Raw genomic sequence first — 21,861 nt, forward strand, 5'->3', positions numbered from 1 at the left:
GATTGCCCGCTCCGTGATACGCCGCCGGCCCGATAGCGCCAACCGCCCCCTCTCCACCGTCGGCCCCGGTCCCGCGATGTGATGTTTGCTCCAACGAACCGCCTGCTTGCGGCGTTGCCCGTCAGCGTCGCCGAGTTCCGCGAGTCTCTAGCTTCCATATGGCTTCCTCGCGTCCGCGTCCGGAGCCCGCGTCTGGGTGAGTCGCAAGCTTGGGGATGAACAAGTAATTCCATCTTGCTCTGTCCGTCTCCGTCAACCGCTCCTCACTCCACGCAATGACGCCCACGAGATGCCGCGGTACTGACCACCGACCCCAGGTCTGGCTGTCAGTGGAGGTGTAGATTCCATGGCCCTCGCCACCCTGTGTGCCGATCTATCAGATGAGATCAACGAAGATGATGACACCGATGTCTTCACGGCATTCATCGTCGATCATCAACTACGCAAGGGCAGCAGCGAGGAAGCACTGGAAGTCCAGGAAAACCTCTACAAGCTGGGGGTGGCCTCTGAGATTCTCCAGATGCAATGGCCTGAAGGAACAGATACAAAATCCCTGACCAACCTAGAGACTCTTGCAAGAAGATTTAGATTCCGCCTGCTTGGTCAGGCTTGCCGCGACCATGGAATCGAGTCTTTGCTCCTTGCCCATCACAGTGATGATCAGGCAGAAACCGTCATGATGAGACTCATCGAGGGCCACAGAGGCATGGGCCTGCGCGGCATGAGAGCAGCTGGAGATATTCCAGAGTGTTTTGGCATGCACGGCGTCCACCAAAGCCACGCCGAATGGATGACCGACGACGAGCCTCAACCACGACCCAAACCCCAGCGCCGCGTCGACGTCGAATTCTGGGGCGTTCAGGTCCTACGCCCGCTGCTTTCATTCAGCAAAGCTAGGTTGACGGCTACTTGCGAGGCTTCGGGAACTCCGTGGGTTGAAGACGAAACGAACAAGGACCCAACCTTGACTTTGCGCAATGCCATCAGACATGTCTATCAGAACTATCGACTGCCCGCAGCCATCAGCAAGCCGGCCCTGCTGCAGCTAACGCAGCGCACAGCGGACAGAATCCAAGGACGTGACCAGGAAGTCGAAAGTCTCCTGCAAAAACTCGATGCCGTACTGGACCTTCGCTCAGGGGAGCTCGCCATCCGCTTTGCACGCTACTTCTACCCGCCCACCATAACGCGCCGCCTGACTTATACCACGCGTCTGAGGTCTAACACGCTCAAAATCCCAGACAACTACACTCCCTTCTTCGACCCCAGCAACGAGTGGGTAAACATTGAAGAATGCAAAATCGTCGCCGCCATGCTGGTCCGGCGGCTGGCCAACCTCGTTTCGCCGCGCGAGATGGTCGACCTCTCTTCGCTCGAGACGGCAGTGCGCCACCTCTTCCCGCGCCTCTACATCCACAACCCTTTGGACGACGTGCCCGACAAGGTCCCGGCCTCCTTCACCGCCGCCGGCGTGCTCTTCGAGCGCGTCCAGACGCCCGACGACTACTTCCCCTACTACACCTGGATGCTGAGCCGGCAGCCCTACCCCCGCGGCGAGGACCCAACCGTCGTCATCCCACCAAAGCCCTCCTCCTCCCCCTCCTCATCCCTCGCTCCTGGCGACGAGATTCCCTTTTCCGACGACGTTGACTCCGCCTCCTCCTATCCCTCCTCATCCTCCTCCCAACTTCCGGACTCCTCCGACCCCGACGCAGCATCATCGTCGTCATCATCATCCCCCTTCACCCTCTACGACGGCCGCTGGTGGCTCCGCGTCCACAACCCCTCCACAACCCACCCCCTCACCATCCGCCCCTTCCGCCAGTCCGACCTCAAACCGCTGCGCGCCGCCCTCACGGGTCCCATGCGCGCCCGCTTCGAGGCGCTGCGCACCGACGCTGCCAGAAGCAAGGCGCGCTTCGTCCTGCCCGTCATCGCTGCGCCTGCCTCGTCCATCCCTGCTGCGTCTGCTGCTGCTGCTGGCTCTACCAATGACGACCTCGACCTCGACTCAGACGTCGCCGAAGGAGAAGCGCTGGAGACGGCGACGAACGAAGGTGCCGCCACCGACGCCGACGTCGTCATCGCCGTCCCCACTTTCGGCGTCAAGGTCAACGTCGGCGACGCGGCGCGCGCTTGGAAGGACCTGCGGTGGGAGGTGCGGTACAAGAAGCTGGACGCGCCCGTCGTGGTCAGAGACTTGTGGGACGAGCCGCCGGCAGAGGAGGGTGAAGAAGAGGAGGCAGTAGTAGCTGGCGGGCAGCAGGAGGTGCTGCTCGATGAGATGATGAAGGAAGTGGAAGAGGAGATTGATGCGGTGACGACGCCCGAAGAGGACGTGCCGTTTGTGATGGATGAGCATGAGCGCGAGCGCGGGAATGGTAGGTGACGGGTAAGGGGTTAGGGGTTAGACGGGTAGGAGAATTGTGGCGGTGGGGGGGGTTTGTGGTAGAGAGATATCCTGAGGTTTTCGGGGGGGTTGTTGATGTTGTTGTTGTTGTGGTGAGTTATAGAGACTTTAAGTTACACAGTTTCGTGCAATTTTCAAACTTTTTGTAAGACTAGCTAGTGCTACTTTGCGAACCGTAGATTGTACTGTACTTGAAGCAATAGTTGAAGTGGATCACCACCACTTCCCCCACCATCCTACAATCGCATTGAGGAACGTAGTAGCTAGCCTGATCTTAATTTTTTTTCATTCTTATTTGAGTTATATCTACCCTGTAGACCTTTTTTTTTCAACTTGAAGTTCTTTGACATACAGTTTACATCTAAGCTGAGGAGTCATTCCCGCAGCCAACTGGAGTCATCTAGGAGCCTCAGCTGCTGATTGTCGGAGCGGTAAAAGCTTTAGTCTGAAAAAGCGTTGGCCACGGGGCTAGGTTCCTTGTGAAGCCGTGTAGCTCTAACTAATAGCTAACGCAGCATATCGTTCCTAAACCGAAGGGTTCAATTTTACTAGGGGGAAATGCCACACGCTACACGAGCGCCCTAGTAAACGAGTAAGGGTAGGTTGCTCCGCCGTCTTTGTTGCTCGTTGATATAATAGATGCACGCGCCTCTTCCCCATGATTCGATTCACACCCAAATGCCAGTCAGGAGCGCAGAGGGAAGGGAATCGGAAGGCAAGGCAATGTACGGGAGGGGGAAGCATGGCCCGTCCAGCGTGCCTGTAGTACATATACGACCCCAGAGCCGAGAAAAGAAGGTGCAGAAGAGAAAGGAATATGGGCAGGACGACGACAAAGGCAAACGAGAAGGAGGGAGTGAAGGTTAGTCCTGCAAGGTAATGATGGTGGGTGGATGTTGGCCCACCGGCACGATCAATTTCATCCCGCAACTTATGAGCAAGACGGGCCGGTGCGGTAGCGTAGCACCAGCCAGTCCTTTGTGAACGATGAGTCTACCAGGTACTCACACATGCTCTTCCTCCCGCCGCTCTCGTACCTCAACTAAAACCCTCTTCCGATATGTCTGATACGTCTGTTCCCCGCTTGCACGCAGGAAGTACTCAGCCAATTTCCCTTTGTTCACGGGGCAGATATCGGATGAGGGCCATGGCCGGCGGGAACTTTGGGCGTGCGGTCGGTCGGAGTACCTAGCGGGGGAGACTTGAACCTTGGGTGAGCTAGAGGGTCCGACCCGTCCCCACGTCCGCGTTCTTTCCGCTTGCTTCCTCTGCAACTTCACCTCTCATCTGTATGACCTATCACAGAACATTTTTCTATCATGGAGCTTATCATCCACTCGCTGGGCAATGACTGCACTTCGCGCCGACTACGTGAAGGGGGGCTGCTTGCGTGAAGATTCGAGGGGTATGTATGTATGCGTGCAGCCCATGTCAGAGTTCCAACTCAAAGCTTTGTATGCCTTTTGCGAATCTATGCAAACGTATGGCGGTGAAGCGTGAACGGTCGAGGGGAAGCGGCAGGTCGGAACTGGGTTGTCGAATGCGAACCGTAAGTTGGCGGCGCCTGGAGTGGAGATTTGCACCAACATGACGAGTGGTAACACGGGTGCATGGCGCATCTCATTCTGCGTCTCCTTGTGCTAAGCGGCTTTGACCATGTGCCATCGTCGCCAGTGTGTCAAGATGGTGCGGTGATCTCGGGCGTGTGAAGCTTGCGGGCAACGACTGGAACGGATGATGAAAACGCGGAAGGTATTTTTGCTGCACCGAAAAGCGAGAGGCCAGTATATCGACGCCGACGGGAAGAGGCTGCAAAACACCATTGTGCGAGAGCGAGGGGCGCGATGCTTCACATCCTGTAAAAGAACCGAGACGTCCAGTGTGTGTGGGTGACCGGAGGGAGCAATTCGAAAGTGTTGCGAGGGGGTGTGAGATGCGGGTAAGTAGGTCAACTGCTGCCTATACAGGTGTCTTTCGTCTTCGCCATCGATCGGGAAGAGAGAAGAAGGATGGCGTTTGGCGTATCCCAGGTGCTTGCGGGCTTCGAGTATCACTGTTGGTGCGGAAGGGAGACGGGTGACACGGAGTAAACTGCGTGGGCGGTGGCGAACGTCGTGATTGGATAATGTGTGGACCAACGTGAAATCCCCCAATTTCGCCTATTCTCAAAACACAGATCTTCTGAGTGCAAAACCACGATGTTCGAGTAAAATCCATGAAACCTCTGGCGTCCTTCCGTACCGAAAAGCTTTCCCAGACGCGCTTCTGCACAGCCTCAGGTGGCAGCGCCCGAAGAAGATGACAACAGCTATGATGAAATCGACCCGTTCACCAACAAAGGGCGACGAAGCGGGGTATGTACTGTTGGATACTAGATCACCACCCAGGTCTTGCAAGGGTCCTGCACGCCACGATACCTGTGGCGGTAGAACCATGGATTCGATCCCCCTGGCCCCCGCGTCCGCAACTGCCGGTTCGCGGGTATGCGGCGGATCTGAGATTTGCAACGGCAAGTCCTGTTCGTTAGCAGCGCCACACGAAAGTACACAAGTACTTCCCGTTCCCTTGCGGGGTTCTTGCCATGCTTACTACATGCGTCGTAGCAGACTTGGGAATCTCAGTGGCGCGTATTAACCGAACCAGACGGAAGGACGATTGAGAAGTTAGGGCCCACTTCTCCTGCTGAGGATCGCTTTTCTGGAGGTATTTGCATCGATACGAACACCGACAAGCAGAGAAAAAACACTACGGTGCAGTAGTGTAACCAAGTAGGGGTTGCTGAAGGCCTTGGGCAGCACTTGTTGGCCGGAGCTAGATCCGTTTTAGCCTTGTATGGCCTGTCGTTTTAAGCTAGTGGCATCGAAGGGTCGTCTCTTCGATTTATCTTCGCTTTGCGCGCAACGGGGGCCAGCAAGTCAGTCAGTATCAGTACCCGCGTCGGATGCTGACATCAATTTTCCCCTGGTGAGAAGCGTGGTCCGAAACGGGTTCACTGCGTCAGAATGTCGTCGCCTTGCGTCAAGGCCTAGCAGCGAGTTGAGGTCCAGGCCAGGCAATAAGAACATGCATAGCCCAACAGCGCTGGAGCATGGTAATGTCTCCCCGCCATGTCTACCAACAGTGGAAGCAGCCACTTTACCCAGCTGGCATCCCGACCGGGTACTAGTGGTGGGAGTGTCCGTCCGATTGCCTGCGCGCCGGTAACAGGGTCGACTGAGGCGGTAGTGGGACCTGGAGGGCTCCGTGACTCGGCTCCAGCCCTGCCGCCACGACCACCGACAAAGCGCAGCAAAGTCACACTCGTGGCTTGCCAACCATGTCAGCAGCGAAAGCACAAGGCAAGCTCGTTTCCCCCGACACAGGCGGCGATGAGGTACTGACGTATTTGCCGGCGGCCAGTGTGATGGGGCACGCCCCATATGTTCGCAATGCGTGGCGCGGAAGCGATCTGACTGCGCATACGATGCGGCAGGCGATCAGAGACGAACGTCGGCGTTGAAGCAACGCATCCACAATCTTGAGAGACATACGAGAGACCTTCAAGATATTGTTGCAAGCATCGGTTCGGCGACCGACAAGGAGGCGGCCACGGCAGTTGCTCGACAGCTGGCCGACGAGGGCTTCCGGCGCACTGCAGAAGTTGCGCAGGCACTCAGAAGGGATGAGACGCCGAAAGGTAGCTTCGAGTAGTCCGATCCAGCGCAGCGGAGGCTGATAGTAGCGAAAGATTCCGATGCGGGCGACTATGCAATGCTCGAGGCGTCGCCTTCCAGTGCGGGGAGCGTCGTGGACCCGAACCTACCGTACTGGCCAATTGATGCAACAGATGAGGGTCTCCAGCTAGGGCAGAACGAGTATGACAGCACGCCCATGGAGGTAAGAGACTCCCGTCAGAGTACCCAAGGAAAATCCCGTGATAGACCAATGCCAATCGTCACCCACGACGGCATATGTGCAGTCTCGTCACAGCAGGAGCCGGGACCCAGCAGCGGCGTTGGGCAAAGTAGCAGGCGTGGGCTGCCTGGATGCCGCAAGAGCTCTGACAGACGGACAGCACTCTCTCCTGGGCCAGCGGGCATGGCTCAGCCAGGAGTGGAGCTACGGATGCCATCAAGGTTGAGGATTTTTGGCCATTGGTCGGGGCCTCGGGTTTTATGCCTCTTCGCCCCCGCTTGCTTCCTTGCTCTTCCCAACTAATGCTTGAAGCAGGCTTTCGAGCAGCTCTGGCCGTCTGCTGTGCCTGTCGAGTCAGCTCATCGGTCGCAGGGGGGAAGCAGCAGGCAGGCAGGAGCAGGGAATCCCGCGTAGGCTGGTGGTTCTGGGACGCTCGACGATGGGCCAGACCGCAGAGATGGGCATGAGAAGCGGCGATGGCGCGGAAGAGAGTGGATTCTGGAGCAAAGACGCAATTCGCCAGGCCTCGGGCGCAGCGGGCGCATCATGGGGGCTTCGGCGCTGACGGTGGCAGCGGCGGTGAGGGAGCGAGTGAGGGGTCTCTCTTTAGCTGGCGGGGCGGCTGGGCTATATCATGTTGAGTGTCGCGGAAGGCAGGCGCGTTGGACAGCATGCGTGGAGAACGCCACCTCTTCTGCACATGCGAGGCGACGGGCTTGGTCGTGGGCTATGTACCATCCATGTGCTGCAGCAGTCGGAGCCGCAGTCCGCCTCCGCGTTGCCACTCTTGTAGTGAAGACAAGACCTCCCAGCTCTCGTTGGTCTCCCAGCTCCCAGCTCACTCGCCCGACCCGCGCCTTCTCTCTTCACCATGACTCCCGTCCTGCATATCCGGAAGGTCCGCCCACCTCCGCCGTCAACGCTATCACGGCCGTGCTCTGGCCTATCGTCGTCCTGCCGTCAGCTCCAAGCACTGCTAGACAGTCCGGTAGCATCCCGATGCCTCTCCGCATCTCCCCCGGCCGCGCTACGCTGCTGCTGAGGACAAATTCGCTCGCCCGCCACGAGGCCACCACTGGCCGGTGCTCATTGAGCGTGCAGGCTTTGCAAGATGCGTTAAGTTAGCGCTTATTGGTCCATCACGCCTTTTTCTACCACGCTGCCGTCGGGGACGCTCTCCCGTGCTGCCCTCACTTTCAGTCGTCGATGAGCAGTAGAGAGAGCAGGCATCGACTTGTTCGTTCGTCCACCCTGTAGAACTTACCTGGACGCCAAGATCGGCATCACTGCGCCAGCCCAAGTAGGCTGTGAAGTAGTATCGCCGCAGCCACCGTGTGCTAAAGTCATCATTTACGAGTGACAAGTCCATCAAGGGTTCAGGGCGCCAGATCCAGGAACAATGAAAAGTCTTCTCCGGGGACGAGAGGTGGTAGCAGAGGCCTCACCACGGACGCTTGGCAGTCGCTCCTTGGGCCCAAACACCAGAAGGCAGACGCGACTGAAGAAGGCATAGCCGTGGTGGCCCGTATCCAGAATGTATCGCAGCCAATTGCCGGCGATGCCACCGACGGCACTTTGATCCAAATCTCTGCTACATGAACGAAGTTGTTCATGCAGTCAGGGTTTGTTTATCCACGACGCGCCAGCGATTGTCCCACTACCATCACCTGCCCCTCATCAGGAGCAGGTGTCCTGGAACTGGGCGAAGGTATTGGCCGCGGTGCCATCATTTCCTTCAGCGGTATCCCTTCGTACGGTTTATGTGGTTTCCTACGGCATGTACGATCCACTGCCAGGGATCATTTCTCGGGGTCCTTCGCGAAGGAGTGGTATGGTTCGGGGGGCCGGCTGGGTCCTGAGACAAAGGGCGGGCGTCCATCTATCTCCGGACATGTGTGGTTCGATGGCTGACTATCTTCTGTCAATAGCGGTGGGATGTGCCTTGCTGGGTTCTTCGGGTGTTGCGCGGTGAGGAGCGGGAGACCAGCGCCGCACGAGGCAGTACATCGGCACATGGGGATGGACTTCTTATTGCCATGATGATAGGATCGCACGGCTGACGGCAATGGGTCGACAGTGGACGGGTGACGAGGTCAGTGGGGGGTTGCGCGGCCCATTGTGGGTGGTAGCATTCGTTGTGAGAAGGGCACGGCCTCACTGCATGACGAACAAAAAGAGGAGAGAGAGATGGGCGGAGACGGGATGATGAATTTCAGGCCAAGATATTTGTCTGACCGAGCACCAAGGAACGGGTCCAGGAGTGATAGGGAGAGGAAAGCAGATTCACTCGCAAACGCCAACGCGGCACCGGGCATTCATCCGCCGCCGGGAACCCTTTCTGGGCAAACATCACGGTCCACCTCTATTTCTGCATCTCTACTCTCGGTACGTGAGCAGACCCGACGTCAGTCACTGATCTAATTCTTTTTTTCTTGCAAGTCTAGGGACGGTCCGAGCCCGGCGGTGCTGCGTCCACGATCCTCTTTTCCTTTGCTGAGGAGGAGCGTGCGTATCAGTCGATCAACGACAGCGAAAACCCGGCAATGTAGGTAAGTAAACTAAGTACCGGTTGTCAGGCAGCCAGCGTTCATGGCTATGTGGAGACGCACCAGCCAGGCTTGGAATTACAACAAGACGGCGGACAGAGGGCGTCTATTGGTGAGTGTTCGCCGGTGCTTGTAGCAGGATACACATGATATGCGAGACGGGCGCAGAGGGTGGAAGTGGTTCCGATGCGTAGCCCTTATGGTGGATGGCGCTGATCTCGTGCTGGCAGGAGATGGATATGATTAGTGATAGTTCGATGGAGACTTTCTAGATTAGTGATTGTTAGTGGACGCCATTCTCAGTGCCTTGGCCTTCATCAGATGCGCACACGGCGAGTGCCGGGCGAATGAGGCGACCTCGAAGTAGCTGCCATGGTCGCCAGCAGCAAGTGACAGCAGACGAATTCATGAGAAGCAAAAGCGGGCTAAAGCGAAGAGTTTGGGTTTAAGAGTTGGCGTGCCGTTTCTACGTCTCTCACTCTGCCGCTGGCGTGTTAAAGACGGAGCTGATCCGCGGAGTGAACTCCTCCCGCAGGTGCGGGGACGACCCTCACCACCTGTCATGTACCGCGTATCTGTCGACCTCCCTACCTTAGCCGTGGGCTGTTGTACAGACAAAGCGAATATAGTGGAAGCCTTCGTAACTCGTCTACGAGCGCATTTCCATCGTGGTTGAACCTGCATTCATTCATTCCTGGGCCCCATAAAAGTTAACTACGAATACCCGAAGTCCGTTTCCAGATCCTACGATGTAACATCACATGCGCCCATAAACAACCCTTTCACCCGTTTTTGGCTTTTTTTTTCCCTATCATGTGTTGCATATGTGTGGGTGATCACGTCCAATGAGTGCAATCGCTTCTTATTTCATCGTTGTCAAGGGGCCATCGTCGGGCTGTGTTTCTGCGTGTGCGTATGACGATGGCGTCGCCAACTCCATGTCTCACCGCACTTGGCAAGTCTCAAAACAGGATCCATGGTTGCTTTCACTCTTAGGGCGAAGCTAAGATTGATTGTTCACCTGCAATATGGACAGAACCACTCAATTCTTCAACTACCAAAATTTACCACATCATGAAAGACTGCTCTTTCCATGAAAAAGCTAACGAGAGGGCAAGCTGAAATTGCGTGTTTTCTCAAGTAAGAAGATGTGGCACAGCACATACGAGACTTCTCGTGATCAGGGGCTCCCAGCCTACTATAAACTCATCTCACCAAGTGACATAGTCAATCGAAGCACCAAAAGATGAGAATGCCGCTTTCGCTTCGAGAAAACGAAGTAGCTAGTCTTCCATTTCCTACAAAATCTTCTACCTCACCTACACACAAGCTACAAACCCACATCTATCCTATTTAAATTTCCAATAACGCTGACAAAAAAACTGACTCGAATACAGCGATGGAGAAATGTTTTGGCTTTCTTTAAAATTCTTACTACTAGCGCGCTCTTAAAATGTGCAACGTGATATCAATTTCTTTAATGTTCTCTTGTTGGAAAAGGAAATGTAGAGTAAATTAAGACTTAGCATTGACGGGGGTGTTTTTTTGGAAAAAAAACAAAAGAAAAACATGTCCTTCGTGATTAATAAGGTTCTTAGAATGTTTAGCTATTCTTGAGATGTGATCCTATTGCAAGCGCACCTTCTGAGAACACTCCTCCTCTGCCTGTTTCGCTAGCTCTTACTGAAGGCCTTCAGTATCCGAGGCCTTCTTCACTGCATCACCAGAACGCCTGACCCAGAAGAAAAGCCTCCCAATGAACAGTGCTACAAAGAAAAGGAGGCATTTAAGCTCTTGACGGAAACTTTCGATGAAACATTCATCGACTGGCTGTACTGTGTGCCGTAAAAAACTTGTCACACTGCTGCTGGGCTCTTCAATTACCATGTACGCCTCCACGAAAGCCTGCTTGCCGATCCGAGGCTCGACGCATGGAAAACGCTCGATCCAAAGGGGTTCAACAGCTTCAAAGACTTTCTTCTCGAGTACACCAGGCTTCTGGATTGTCGCGACATGAATACTCGCAATTCAGATCTCACTCAGCTCTGCGAGTTGGACAAGGCTCTAGACCTGCTCAATCTGTTCGCAGGCTCCATCAGCAAGGCTGCAGCCCAGAGAATGGGGGAGAAATTGTGCAATAGCCCGCACGACAAATCATACCTATTCCTCGACGTTATCGGCCAGCTTTACGAGGATGACCGAGCTACACTACGCCGTGTGTATGGATGGTCCTCCTAATCTAAAGCATATCTTGGATTCCAATTGCAGTTCGGCCTGGAAAAAAAAAGTCAGATTATCCAGTCTTTCAAAAACGTTCAAGTACGGGTGCTTACGTTTCAGCAGGGCTTCGGGAACAAGGTAAAATCATCGTCTCTCAGAAAAAAAAACTTCCAATATCATGACTAATCTACGTAAGAGCGTCAATAACTTAGGGTGACGTAGGACATTCCCATTCTGGTCACTTGCACATGACACCAGCAGATAGAAACCCACCTGAGCACGTGCGAGTCTTTCGGTCACGGTAGGCGTGGCGTATAAAATGCCTTCGCGTTTGCTTTCGTACCTTTCCTCCTCACATCATCGCCGGCGAAACACTCAGCATCCGCACTCGGGAAGAAAGCTCGACATCATGTCCGACCTTCTTGAGCTTTCTACGGTGCCCAAGCTCACTGGCGCAAAGAACTTTCACCTATGGCGCTCCTTCATCACCATGCACTACGATCCCAGTAATCTCAACAGCATGATAGCGGCTCAAGACATCAATGTGCGCAACCTCATCCTCGCCACCATAGATGTCACCATCGCTCAGAACCTCGTCGAACTTGGAAGCGCCATGAAGATGTGGGACGCGCTGCATGCTGTCTACGACGGAGCCGCCACCCGAATCAACCATCAGGACAAGTTGCGCGCTCTGAACAAGATGGAGCCGCCCCGCTTTGAGACCTTTGACTCCTTCATGTGGGCTTTCGTGGGTGAAGTCCAGAAGCTGAACAATGCTGGATGCGGAGTCAGTGAGAGCCAAGCTATGAGCACTCTCTTGTCAAAACTCTCTTCGAGGACCGCGGGAACGGACGTTTACCTCATCGACAGCGACTCGAAGCACAAGACACTTTTGGAGATGATTGGGTTCTTGAACACTAACTACAATGGGGTCTTGAGTCAAGCATTCGGTTGGAAGGAGTAGTTGAGAACAACCACGGGCAGGCAAGAATTGAGGCTACAATGGGAGGCAATTTAGACACAAGAACAATACCATCATTCTGCGGAACAGTACTCCCAATAAACTGTTCTGCTTGCTAGATCTTTGTATTTGCTGATTGTGCTTGGCATGTACTGCACGCCTTGGCCCATCTTTCAGAACATGACCCACTGTGCCTGCTGTCCAGAAGCTTAGCCTTATGGGGATTTTGTTCTACGGGATGACTGGATTCAACACGAGCAAAAAGTTTTCACGTGTCAAACTTTGCGTTTGTAGCAGAAAAGAACCCGCCAGTTCTTCATTCTACTTCTCTTTCGCTTGTCTTGAAGAGCACTTCACGCACTTGAACACGGTAGGCCCAAAAAGCTCGTCAAATAGTGCGTGGAAGTACCGTGATTCACGTTTGCTTCTAGTTTATAACAGAGTAATTTTGAACTACCACTGCATCAATAATGCGCAAAGCAGGCATGAAAGCAAATCGCAAATTTCACTGGCAGCTTGGTCAATAACGGGAACTTGCTGCTGAGATCCTTCACTAATTGTGTCCCAACAATATCTGCAAATAACAAGCTACCCTGCTTGGTCGTGAGGACTTAGGCAGTGAATATAAAATGCGCTTTTCGAACCTGTGTTCACACTTCGCTCCAACATCACCACCTCTCCGCCGCTCAATATTGGCCTCGCAACAACAGAATGAACGAAACAATGACATTTCCCAACACTTCCGCAGTCCCCAAGCTCACTTGCGCCGAGGAATTTCTTGTTTGGCGCTCGCTCGTCACCATGCACTTCTCGCCTGATCTTCTGGACGACTCCGCCGTTGATATGCAAGCGCGCCATATCATCCTCACCACCGTCGACATGGCCATAGCTCGGTATCTGGTCCAACTGAAAACCGCCAAGGAGATGTGGGACGCACTGCACGGAGTCTACAACGACGCCGCTACGTGGTCTGAACCCTGCCTTGACGAGGCTACGGAAGACCTTCGACAATGGTACAAGCTGGATCCGGGCGAGTTCAAATCCTTCGATTCGTTCATTTGGGCCTACTTGCGCGAGTTTCAGAGGTTTCGCAACGACGGATCGATAGATGGCGATGAGGAGGCCATGATCATCCTCTTGGAAAAGCTGGTCGAGCTGTTTCCGAGAGCAGATATCTTCCATCGGAACATTGAACAAATCAAAAAGGGTACTTGCAACAAAGAGACACTCCCGGAGTTGATTGGATGGCTTTATCTCCACCATCGCGACGGCCTCTGCGAAAGTTATGGATGGGAGAACTGATGGAAAGCGGGCATGGGCTGTCAAGGCGTTGGCGTATGAAACCATTACAAAGGTCTCAGTTGCAGTCGTATTACTGTAGATAGTTCCTCTGATCGCCATGCGTTTGTTATCCTACTGCATATTCCGACCGTGATCAACATGTAGTTCCAACTGACAATACTTGTAGCCCAGAAGCCCCAGGGAGTCATAGAAGATACGCGAGATACGTGTATCCGCAACACTGCCATTGTGAACTTCGCCCACCCTCTCTGCTCATCCACTCCTTGTGAACACAGGACAGGGTTTCGGCTCCGCGAAGCAGCACAATTCTCAAGCCGAAGCTTAGGGGGGGAATAGAGATTATGTCTTTCCCTTTTCACTTTTGTCTTCACACATGCATGAAGCCAGGCAACCAAGGAGGGTAAGGTAGAGGTGGGCCCACGGGATCAGTGCGAAGTGGCCTTAAACGTATCATAATTTTATGCAAGGCGGTTCCAAAAAGGAGCTATTCCACATATCGACAGAGAAACGAATATAGACACGAAACAAAACCCCCCTCCTTTTAACTCCTCATCATCTCCGCTTACAAGCAGCTGCCGGCCACGCTGCTGGTCGAGTTAGACACGTAGCTGCTCAGGCCGTCCTTGCCGCAGAGCACAGCCTTGACGAAAGCCTGGCTGACGACATCAGCACCCTTGGGGCTGGTGTGGGTGTGGTCGTTGGGGAAGTAGGAGTCGACGGTGCTGGCGCCGAGGCTCTCGAAGATGTCGCCGACGTAGGCGCCGTGGTCGATGTAGCTGGCACCGGAGCCGATGTTCTGGGCCGAGATCTTGGCGTACTCGACGAAGCGCGTGGGCGTGTAGGTGAAGGTGCCCGTCTCCCACGGGTTGTTGGGCGTCTGCGACGACACGATGACCTTGGCGCCCTTGGCCGTGAGCGCCTTGCCCGCGTTGGTCACGTACGTGACGAACGTCTGCACGATGGTGCCGTCGGGCGTCGTGCACGTCTCGGTGCCGCTGCCGTAGCAGTCGGTGCGGCCGTTGTCGGTGGTGCTGAGGGAGCCGCCGTCCTGGAGAGGAGAGAGTCAGTGTCTTGTTTGGCACGTGAAGAGTGATGATGGGGTGAGACGTACGTTGTGGCCGAACTCGATGATGACATAGTCGCCCGACTGGACGGCGTCGATGATGGACTGGAAGCGGCCCTCATCGGTGTAGGAGCGAGCCGAACGGCCACCGCGAGCCCAGTTCACGACCTCGGCGTTCTTGATCGAGTACTGAAGGTACTGACCCCAACCTGGAGAGCCTGTTAGCTATGCTTCTGAATGAATGTTGTGATAAACGTACCCTCGGTGCCAGAGCCACCACCGGCCTTGGCCATGGTCGAGTCACCGGCGAGGTAGATCTTGGGGGTAGCCCTCTTCTCGGACTGGCTGGTGGGCATAGCCACAGCAGAGGCGGCCAAGGCCAGCATGGAGGAAGGAATGATGAACTTCATGTTTGCTCGGAAAATTGTGGAGTGATCGAGTGAAGGAGGGAAAGACAGCAGAGGCACCAGGCCGGGGATTACAGTCAAGTAAATATAGCTAAAAGACAGGAAACAGCGGTACAAAGCACACCGAGCGGAGCGGAGCGGATGTGGGATGAATGAATGGAGAAACTGAGTAGCCTATGTACGCCGAGGCGGCTATTTTGCTTATATACGACATTTCTCCCAGGGGAATGGGTAGGGGAGGAAGGCGCATACACGATGCTTCAGCGAAGTGGATGCAAAACGCGGAGTGGCGCTGCTCGAAACGAGATCCACCTATCACCAGGTGCAGGTCCATAACAAGCAGACAGCTAAGAGCCTGGAACCCTGGGCCAGACCCATGTTCCGGCTTGGCTGGAGGGGTGGCCGGTGGGTGTTCCGTTTAGCGTTTCGGCGTGGGAACAACCGAAGCCGTGCTCAGGAAGAGCGGTTGAATATGGAAGCACTGACCGGCTATTCCGCCCACGCTCATGCTCCTCGTACCGTCGGCAAACAGGGCACAGCCCGGAAAGGGCTGCTGTGCGGTATCGGCCCGGCCATATGCGCGCTGATCCGAGCCAGGTGGTTCCTATAATTGGGAGCGGGCGTTGCGCTGTGCGGCTTCACTGCTCGGAGATTGGGTGTTGCGGCGCTGAAACAGTATGTTTCGAGACATGGCCTATTCCCTTTCGGACGCGTCGAGTCGCTAGGAGAAGGCACGCCGCGCCGACGGAAGCGGACGATTTGCGGGGTACTGAAGCGAGAGGTACCTAGTGGTGGACTTTCACGATGCAGCCATCGACCGTGCGAATGACGCCTCGGCGGACGAACGGACGCTGAGCACAGAGCCGCGGCGCTTGGGAGAATGAGGAAGTAGAAACAATGCAGCGGGGATATACATGACACACGTGGCGGCGGCTACCAAGAGTTGCTTGAAGACGCCAGTGCAAGGGTGCACCGAGGCAGGAACGGGGGCATGTTTCGTAGGGCGTTGAGCTGGAAACAGACCGCCAGGATGCGTTTAAGCGAGCCGCATGCCGCTGCCTGATCGCTCAAAAGGACGGCCCGCCCAAGCGAGCAGCGCACGCACACACACACTTACTCGATAGGAAGGAGTCGTGCGATCGCAACCAAAGGCGCGCGAAGCGCCAGCGACACCACCCCAAAGGGGCAGTCGGCTACTAGTAGTAAAGGGAGAAAAAAAAAAGGGAGGGCAAAAAAAGGGCAAAAAAGAAGAGATACCTGGTTGATTCATCAGTCCATAACGCCTATCCCAAACCGAAGCGAGGGTAGTCCAGCACCGCCATCCAATGGTGAAGCCGTGTCTGCAGAATTGCTTCCCTCGACGGTCGACTTCATTGCTTAAGCCCGCCTTCATCATGGGTTACCCACATGAGTTGGTCGGGCACCACCGGATTCGAACTGGGCCCTCGCTTCGGCAATTGGAAGGGAAAGAGGTTACGGTTTCAATGCACCTCTCAGATGAGAATGACCATTACAGCCGAGAATTCACCGTCGCTAGCGAGCATTATATACCCATCATAATTCCCCGACCCCAAGCTCCAGCGCCCGCTCGTCACACAACGCACAGCACGATGTCCGTTTCTCGTCATGCAGAAAGCAAAAGCGTCAAAACTATATAGTACAGCCCGGTATCGCCAAAGGACCCGTTGGTGCGCCCGCCCGCACCCGTAGCATGCAGCTGCAGCACCCACAACTAAGGAAACAAATCACTCCCGAAAAGACCCGCGGTGCGGTGGACTACCTTCGCATGCATCCCAAAGCCCTCCTTCTCGCCAGCCGCCTGGTCTAGCCTAAAGCTCGTGAAGTCCGGATATCAAGCACAGAAAGACGTATATCGTATGTATCCACACCATCCACTCTATAGGAAATATTCGCCGCGCGTGCCACGCCCAGCAGGCACCGCCCGCCGGTTGTCTGGAACCGCGCTGAAGATGGTGAACTTCGGATTCAGGTCCTCGCCAAGGCTCATGATCGACGCCACATTGCCACAGCGGTAACAGTAGTTGGGCGCCGACCACACCGTAACCACGTCTTTGTCCTTGAAGTGATACTGTCTCACCGTTAGCCCCTCGCCGCGACCCGTCCAGAGCCTACTGACCTTGTAGCCTTCGTTGACCAGTTGGTGCGCTCGTGCGATGAGCTGCAGTCCGTTGACGTGGTTGAACTACATCCACTCCGTCAGCTGATTTCTTCCCGCACGCTTTCCGACCACCTTACCTCGGACGACACCTTGTCGCCGAACAGCCAGCCTGCTCCGCGCGGCGACACTGCCCAAGTATCCACATCCTCTGGGTCACTCCACACGAGATCGCAGAAGGCTCCTTCGTGCGGGATCTCCTGCGCGCGGGCAACCACCCGGATCTGGTCCAGCGTTCTGATCTCAGGGCTGAGGCCGCCGTGCACGCAGAGCACCTTGCCGTCTACAATGGCAGCGAGAGCCAGGAAGTCGAATACTTGGCAGCACGCCTTCCACACCGAAGCGTTGCCGTACTTGGTCTGGCACTCTTCGTAGAAACCATAGACTTGCGTGATCTGTCGCGACTCATGGTTGCCTCTGACAAGCGTTACCCGATCGGGAAATCTGCGAAGCATTTGTCAGATGCGCCGGGACGCACGCCTCACCAGCCGTGGACTTACTTGGCCTTCAAGCACATCAACAGCGTAAATGTTTCCAGGCTGAAGTAGCCGCGGTCCACAAAGTCACCCAGGAAAATGTAGTTCTGCATGCCGTTGCCACCTGAGCCGGAGATGTTGCGGTTGCTGTCGGCATCCGAGGAGCCGTCTCCAAAGCTCCCTCTTTGGCTGCTGCTCCTGCTCCGGCCGCGGCCCTCCTCATCGTCTTCCTCCTCCTCTTCGATCTCAGCGCCCGAGCCTGGACTTGTGCCCGTGTAGTTGGCGTCCCGTTGGAACCGGCGCTTCATCTTGCGCTTAGCCTTGGGGTCGGTGATGGTGCTCGGCGGCTCTATATCGGCAGCAGTGATGGTCTTGGTGGGCACAGTGGGTGCGGTCGCGACCGTGTCGCTGGGCATGCCGCCAGCAACGCGGAACAGCTCCAACAGATCGTAGAACTGGCCGTGGATATCTCCGCAGACGGTGACCGGGGTCTTGACGGGCTGGATGTTGGACTCTGCAGCGCATTAGCATCCGGGCCAACCCCTCGTACAGACGACGGCGCGCACCTTCCATCAAGCACTCCTTGACTATCTCGCAGAGGCGCTTCATGTCGGCCTCGGGCAGGTACTTGCACCGCTTTGCGGCGTCCAGCCACTCGTCGGGACCAGCGCCAGGGCTTAACCGGGCTGGGCCCGGCTGCGGGACGTCATAGTCCTTAGTCATTGTGGGCGGGATGGAGTGGTGGTGGTGTTGCGGGGTGTAGTCGGCGAGATTGAGAGGAGATGAAGCTATCAGCACGGTGCCTGCGGCTTAGCAATGGGTATCTGTCGTGTGACTGGGGGTCTCTGTGGGCGGGAGATCATGCGCGGGGAGAGCGGTGGGGATGGCGATCGTGGGCAATCATGCGTGAGACTGGGGAGAACAGCGCATGGCGGCGCAGCAGGCAGAATGGAGGCGCGGCGATCAGACGCAGCGATGTGGGCGGAGTGAAGTGGTGAAGGCGTGGGACAAGTGACCCGTGCTTCCAGGGCCCAGACGCAGCCGAAGCCTGAGCCGCTGGCCCCGTCCAAGCACCGCGCGCCCAAGCAAACGATGTCATAAGCCCGCGCCTGCGACCACCACCTGAAAAAACACCACTACTGCCAACCCTGCCCGCCCCCCATGGCGCCGCCGTCAAACGCCCCGCCGCCGGGCGCCAACGGCGTGCTGCCCGTGCCTGCCGCCGCTCTGCAGAAAAACACCACCCCGGCTGCCGCCAACGGTGCGCCCCGCGCCGCCACCAATCGCTCCCACCAGCCGCGCCTTAAGCTTGTCGTGCGCCGCCTGGCCCCGGCCCTGACGCAGCAGGAATTCGAACTCGCCATGGGCGACGAGTGGAAGCTGGGCCAGGGCAAGGTCGATTGGTTCACCTACAAGGCCGGCAAGATTTCCAAAGAGTGCGCTCCAAGCTCCATTGCTGCTGAATGCACCCTGCTCTAACCCCGTGCACCAGCCTGGCAAAGCCTTCGAAGCCATCTCGTGCCTACTTCCGCCTGACTGATCAAGCCCACGTCGTGCCTCTTGCCGACAAGGTGCGCAAGACTGCCTTCAACGACGCGAAGAACTCCACGAGAGACCCCGTCCTGATCGGTCCCCCCACCGTCGAGTTCGCCCCCTTCAGCCGCACTCCCGGAGGCCGTCGCCGCAACGATGCTCGCCAGGGCCTCATCGACCAAGACCCAGAGTTCAAGGACTTTCTCGAAAGCCTTACCAACCCGGCCCCGAAGCCTGCGCCAGTTGACAATGTGGTTGATGATGCGACTGTGAAGAAGGAGGAGGTCAAGACGACCCCGCTGATTGAGCATTTGAGGGAGAAGAAGGCTGCCAAGGAGAAGCCACAACCCGCCAAGGGCCAGGGCAAGCACACACGGGGAGAGTCTAAGGATGAAAAGGCAACTTCCAAGTCTGACAAGAAGAGCCGCAAGAGTGCCAAGGAAGAGAAGAGCAGCAAGCAGTCTAAATCTGAGAAGGCCGCAAAGGAGTCCACCCCGAAGGAGGTCAAGATTCTGAACAAGGGATCAGCAAGCAAGAACGCAGATGCTGAAAAAACGGACGAGACCAAGCCTGCTGCTCCCAGTGCGCCAGCTTCAGAGCGCAAGCGTGAACGTGGCAGCACGAGCATTGCCAAGCAGATGCTTCAGAGAGACCTGGGTATTGGTCCTGCCGCTGGTGGCCGTCGCGGCCGCCGAGACGCTGCCCAAGAGCCCGCGAAAGCTGCTGAGAGTGCAACACCTAAGGAAGCCGCTTCGTCACCAGCTTCACCTTCGCCTGCTACTAACAACGCTACACCCCCTTCCAACCCTAGCAAAGCAGGCTCGGAATCCCGCTCTGGCAAGAAGGATTCTCGCCCTACGCGTGCGGAACGTCGTGCTCAAAAGGCAGCAAAAGCCAACGCTGAGGCCGCCGCTGCCGATCAGACCAAGCCTGCTGCAGCTGCCACACCGCCCACAGGACCCAAAATACTCAAGAAGCCTCAAAATGCACAGCAACAGAACCAACAGGCCACACCTGCAACGACCACCCCCGTCAACGACGGTTCGGCCAACGCTCCCCCGCCCAAAGCACCCACCGGCCCCGCCGCCCAGCAGAACTCACCGGCAACTTCACGCCCCAACTCCTCCCGCAAGGCCAATAACAACAACAACGCTTCCGCCGCGCCAACCGCTGCCGCACCAGTCGCCAGCACCGCTCGTCAAGCCTTCCTCAAGCACGCCAACCCCTCGCAGGGCATCACGGAGCCCCTTATCGAAGCCGCGCTCTCCGTTTTCGGCGCCGTCGACAAGGTTGAGATCGACAAGCGTAAGGGCTTCGCGTACGTCGATTTCAAGGAGCCCGAGGGCTTGCAGAAGGCCATCCAGGCCAGCCCCGTCAAGGTCGCCGAGGGCGCCGTTCAGGTGCTCGAGCGCAAGGACAAGACGCCCGCTCAGCGTGCACCCAGAGTGCAGCCGCCCGCCGGTCCCGCCGCCGGCGCCGGTGGCCCGATGGTTGGAGGTGGAGGAGCAGGAGGAGCGAGTGGTGGTCGGGCCGGTTTCAGGGGTGGTCGCGGTGGTCGTGGCCGTGGTGGTGGAGGAGGCGGCGGCGGGGCGAACGCGTCTCCCGCTAACGCTGCCGCCCCAGCTGCTGCTGCCGCGCCCAAGGCTCAGGCCGCCGCTGCTGATACGCCGTCCTAAAAGATCAACACAACCTTCTGCGCTTTCGAGGCAGTGATTTGTTTCTTCAGACAGGAGCGTACAGCGATTTTTGTCTCGAGGTTCTCGGACCCGCTACTGGTCAACTGCAGTTGCGATTGCCGCGTCAAAAAAAAGTCTCAGCAACTCGTTCCTCCCGACTCAAGCTTCCCCAAGAAAAAGCTCTGAACATCAGTGGCCTTGGGATGCGCTGGTAGCGAGAAAAGGGGGGAAAGGACTGGGAAGTGCAACAGCCCTGTGGCATCTTGTTTGCGGGGGCCTTGTGCTGTGATAGCGACTCCAACCGGCATCTACCTCTAGGCCAACAACTAGCTCTGTCTTTTTAGTCTTTTTTTGCATCGAGGGGGTTCTAAGCAATCGAAGGAAACGGGAGCTGATTGCAGAGGTTTTTGAGGAGAGAGGTACGATGGGTGGTGGTTCCTCGTGGCATGCGCGCTCTTAATGAGGGAAAGGAAAAAGATGGTTTTTTCTTTTCACCGAGCAGTCATATCACCGCAAGGCAATCTCACGAAGATCATCAGATGCCGGATTTTTCATTCTCGTAGGACGAAGAGGTGCGATATGCTGGGTGAGGAAGGGACGAAAGATAGCCGAAGAAGAGAGAGATTAGCCAACAACCCCAAACACGAAAAAAGATCAAAAGAGCCAGAAGATGCAAGGGAAAAGCTAGTCAGAACGAGAGAGGAAAGTACGAAAAGATGCTGCTCTTTCCTTTGTCTTCCAAATGGCTCCATAAGAGCGGATGCATTTGACTTGAGTGTCTAGCCGTGAGGCAATATCCTGTATCTTCTTGTGCGCGAACTCGAAGGAGGTGGACAAAAATAACGAAAAAAAAAAATGAGAGGGGAGGAGGAATGTTAGACATGCTGCTCTCTCCCATGTACAACTCGCTCTGGACGGGGGCACTGCTCCCGAGTATGCAATCTGAATCTTTCCCTCCATCCATGCAAGATAGTGACATCCACGTCCACCATGCCTCCTCGCCACGACTCTTCGGCAACTAGCAAAAAAACAGGGAATGCTAAACGAAGATGCAGGAGCAAAAAGGAAAAGACGGAACAACGTGCAAAAAGGCGGTATAACGGGCGTACAAATTAACAAGAAAAACAAGCATACTACGTGCGTCCACATGCGCATGCATGGCCTGCATGCATGGCGTGCCGTTTCCGACGCACGTTT

The 21,861-nt window shown here is 56.0% G+C and overlaps 6 protein-coding genes across 6 annotated transcripts; 4 read left to right on the forward strand and 2 right to left on the reverse strand.

Moving 5' to 3' along the window:
• Positions 1-81: 81 nt before the first annotated feature.
• On the forward strand, positions 82-2,389 carry LTHEOB_3052 (Pp-loop family protein; the record flags this gene model as incomplete). Its single annotated transcript, XM_035511933.1, has 3 exons — positions 82-196; positions 318-930; positions 988-2,389. The coding sequence occupies 3 exons, from the start codon at positions 82-84 to the stop codon at positions 2,387-2,389; spliced, it is 2,130 nt and encodes a 709-aa protein (XP_035362945.1).
• Positions 2,390-11,479: 9,090 nt separating this feature from the next.
• On the forward strand, positions 11,480-12,034 carry LTHEOB_3053 (uncharacterized protein; the record flags this gene model as incomplete). Its single annotated transcript, XM_035511934.1, has 1 exon — positions 11,480-12,034. The coding sequence occupies one exon, from the start codon at positions 11,480-11,482 to the stop codon at positions 12,032-12,034; it is 555 nt and encodes a 184-aa protein (XP_035362946.1).
• Positions 12,035-12,742: 708 nt separating this feature from the next.
• LTHEOB_3054 (Retrovirus-related Pol polyprotein from transposon TNT 1-94) lies at positions 12,743-13,333 on the forward strand (the record flags this gene model as incomplete). The annotated part of the gene is made up of 1 exon (XM_035511935.1): positions 12,743-13,333. One exon carries the CDS (start codon positions 12,743-12,745, stop codon positions 13,331-13,333), a length of 591 nt encoding a protein of 196 aa, XP_035362947.1.
• Positions 13,334-13,895: 562 nt separating this feature from the next.
• LTHEOB_3055 (Rhamnogalacturonan acetylesterase) lies at positions 13,896-14,806 on the reverse strand (the record flags this gene model as incomplete). Its single annotated transcript, XM_035511936.1, has 3 exons — positions 13,896-14,381; positions 14,445-14,605; positions 14,656-14,806. The coding sequence occupies 3 exons, from the start codon at positions 14,804-14,806 to the stop codon at positions 13,896-13,898; spliced, it is 798 nt and encodes a 265-aa protein (XP_035362948.1).
• Positions 14,807-16,700: 1,894 nt separating this feature from the next.
• Positions 16,701-18,178, reverse strand: LTHEOB_3056 (Serine threonine protein kinase; the record flags this gene model as incomplete). The annotated part of the gene is made up of 5 exons (XM_035511937.1): positions 16,701-16,892; positions 16,941-17,006; positions 17,060-17,423; positions 17,480-17,969; positions 18,022-18,178. The coding sequence occupies 5 exons, from the start codon at positions 18,176-18,178 to the stop codon at positions 16,701-16,703; spliced, it is 1,269 nt and encodes a 422-aa protein (XP_035362949.1).
• A 438-nt stretch (positions 18,179-18,616) lies between these two features.
• LTHEOB_3057 (Nonsense-mediated mRNA decay protein) lies at positions 18,617-20,664 on the forward strand (the record flags this gene model as incomplete). The annotated part of the gene is made up of 2 exons (XM_035511938.1): positions 18,617-18,891; positions 18,948-20,664. 2 exons carry the CDS (start codon positions 18,617-18,619, stop codon positions 20,662-20,664), a joined length of 1,992 nt encoding a protein of 663 aa, XP_035362950.1.
• Between the last annotated feature and the right edge of the window lie 1,197 nt (positions 20,665-21,861).

This window comes from Lasiodiplodia theobromae (genome assembly GCF_012971845.1).
Source record: "Lasiodiplodia theobromae strain AM2As chromosome Unknown scaffold_8, whole genome shotgun sequence".
Taxonomy (NCBI): Eukaryota; Fungi; Ascomycota; class Dothideomycetes; order Botryosphaeriales; family Botryosphaeriaceae; genus Lasiodiplodia; species Lasiodiplodia theobromae.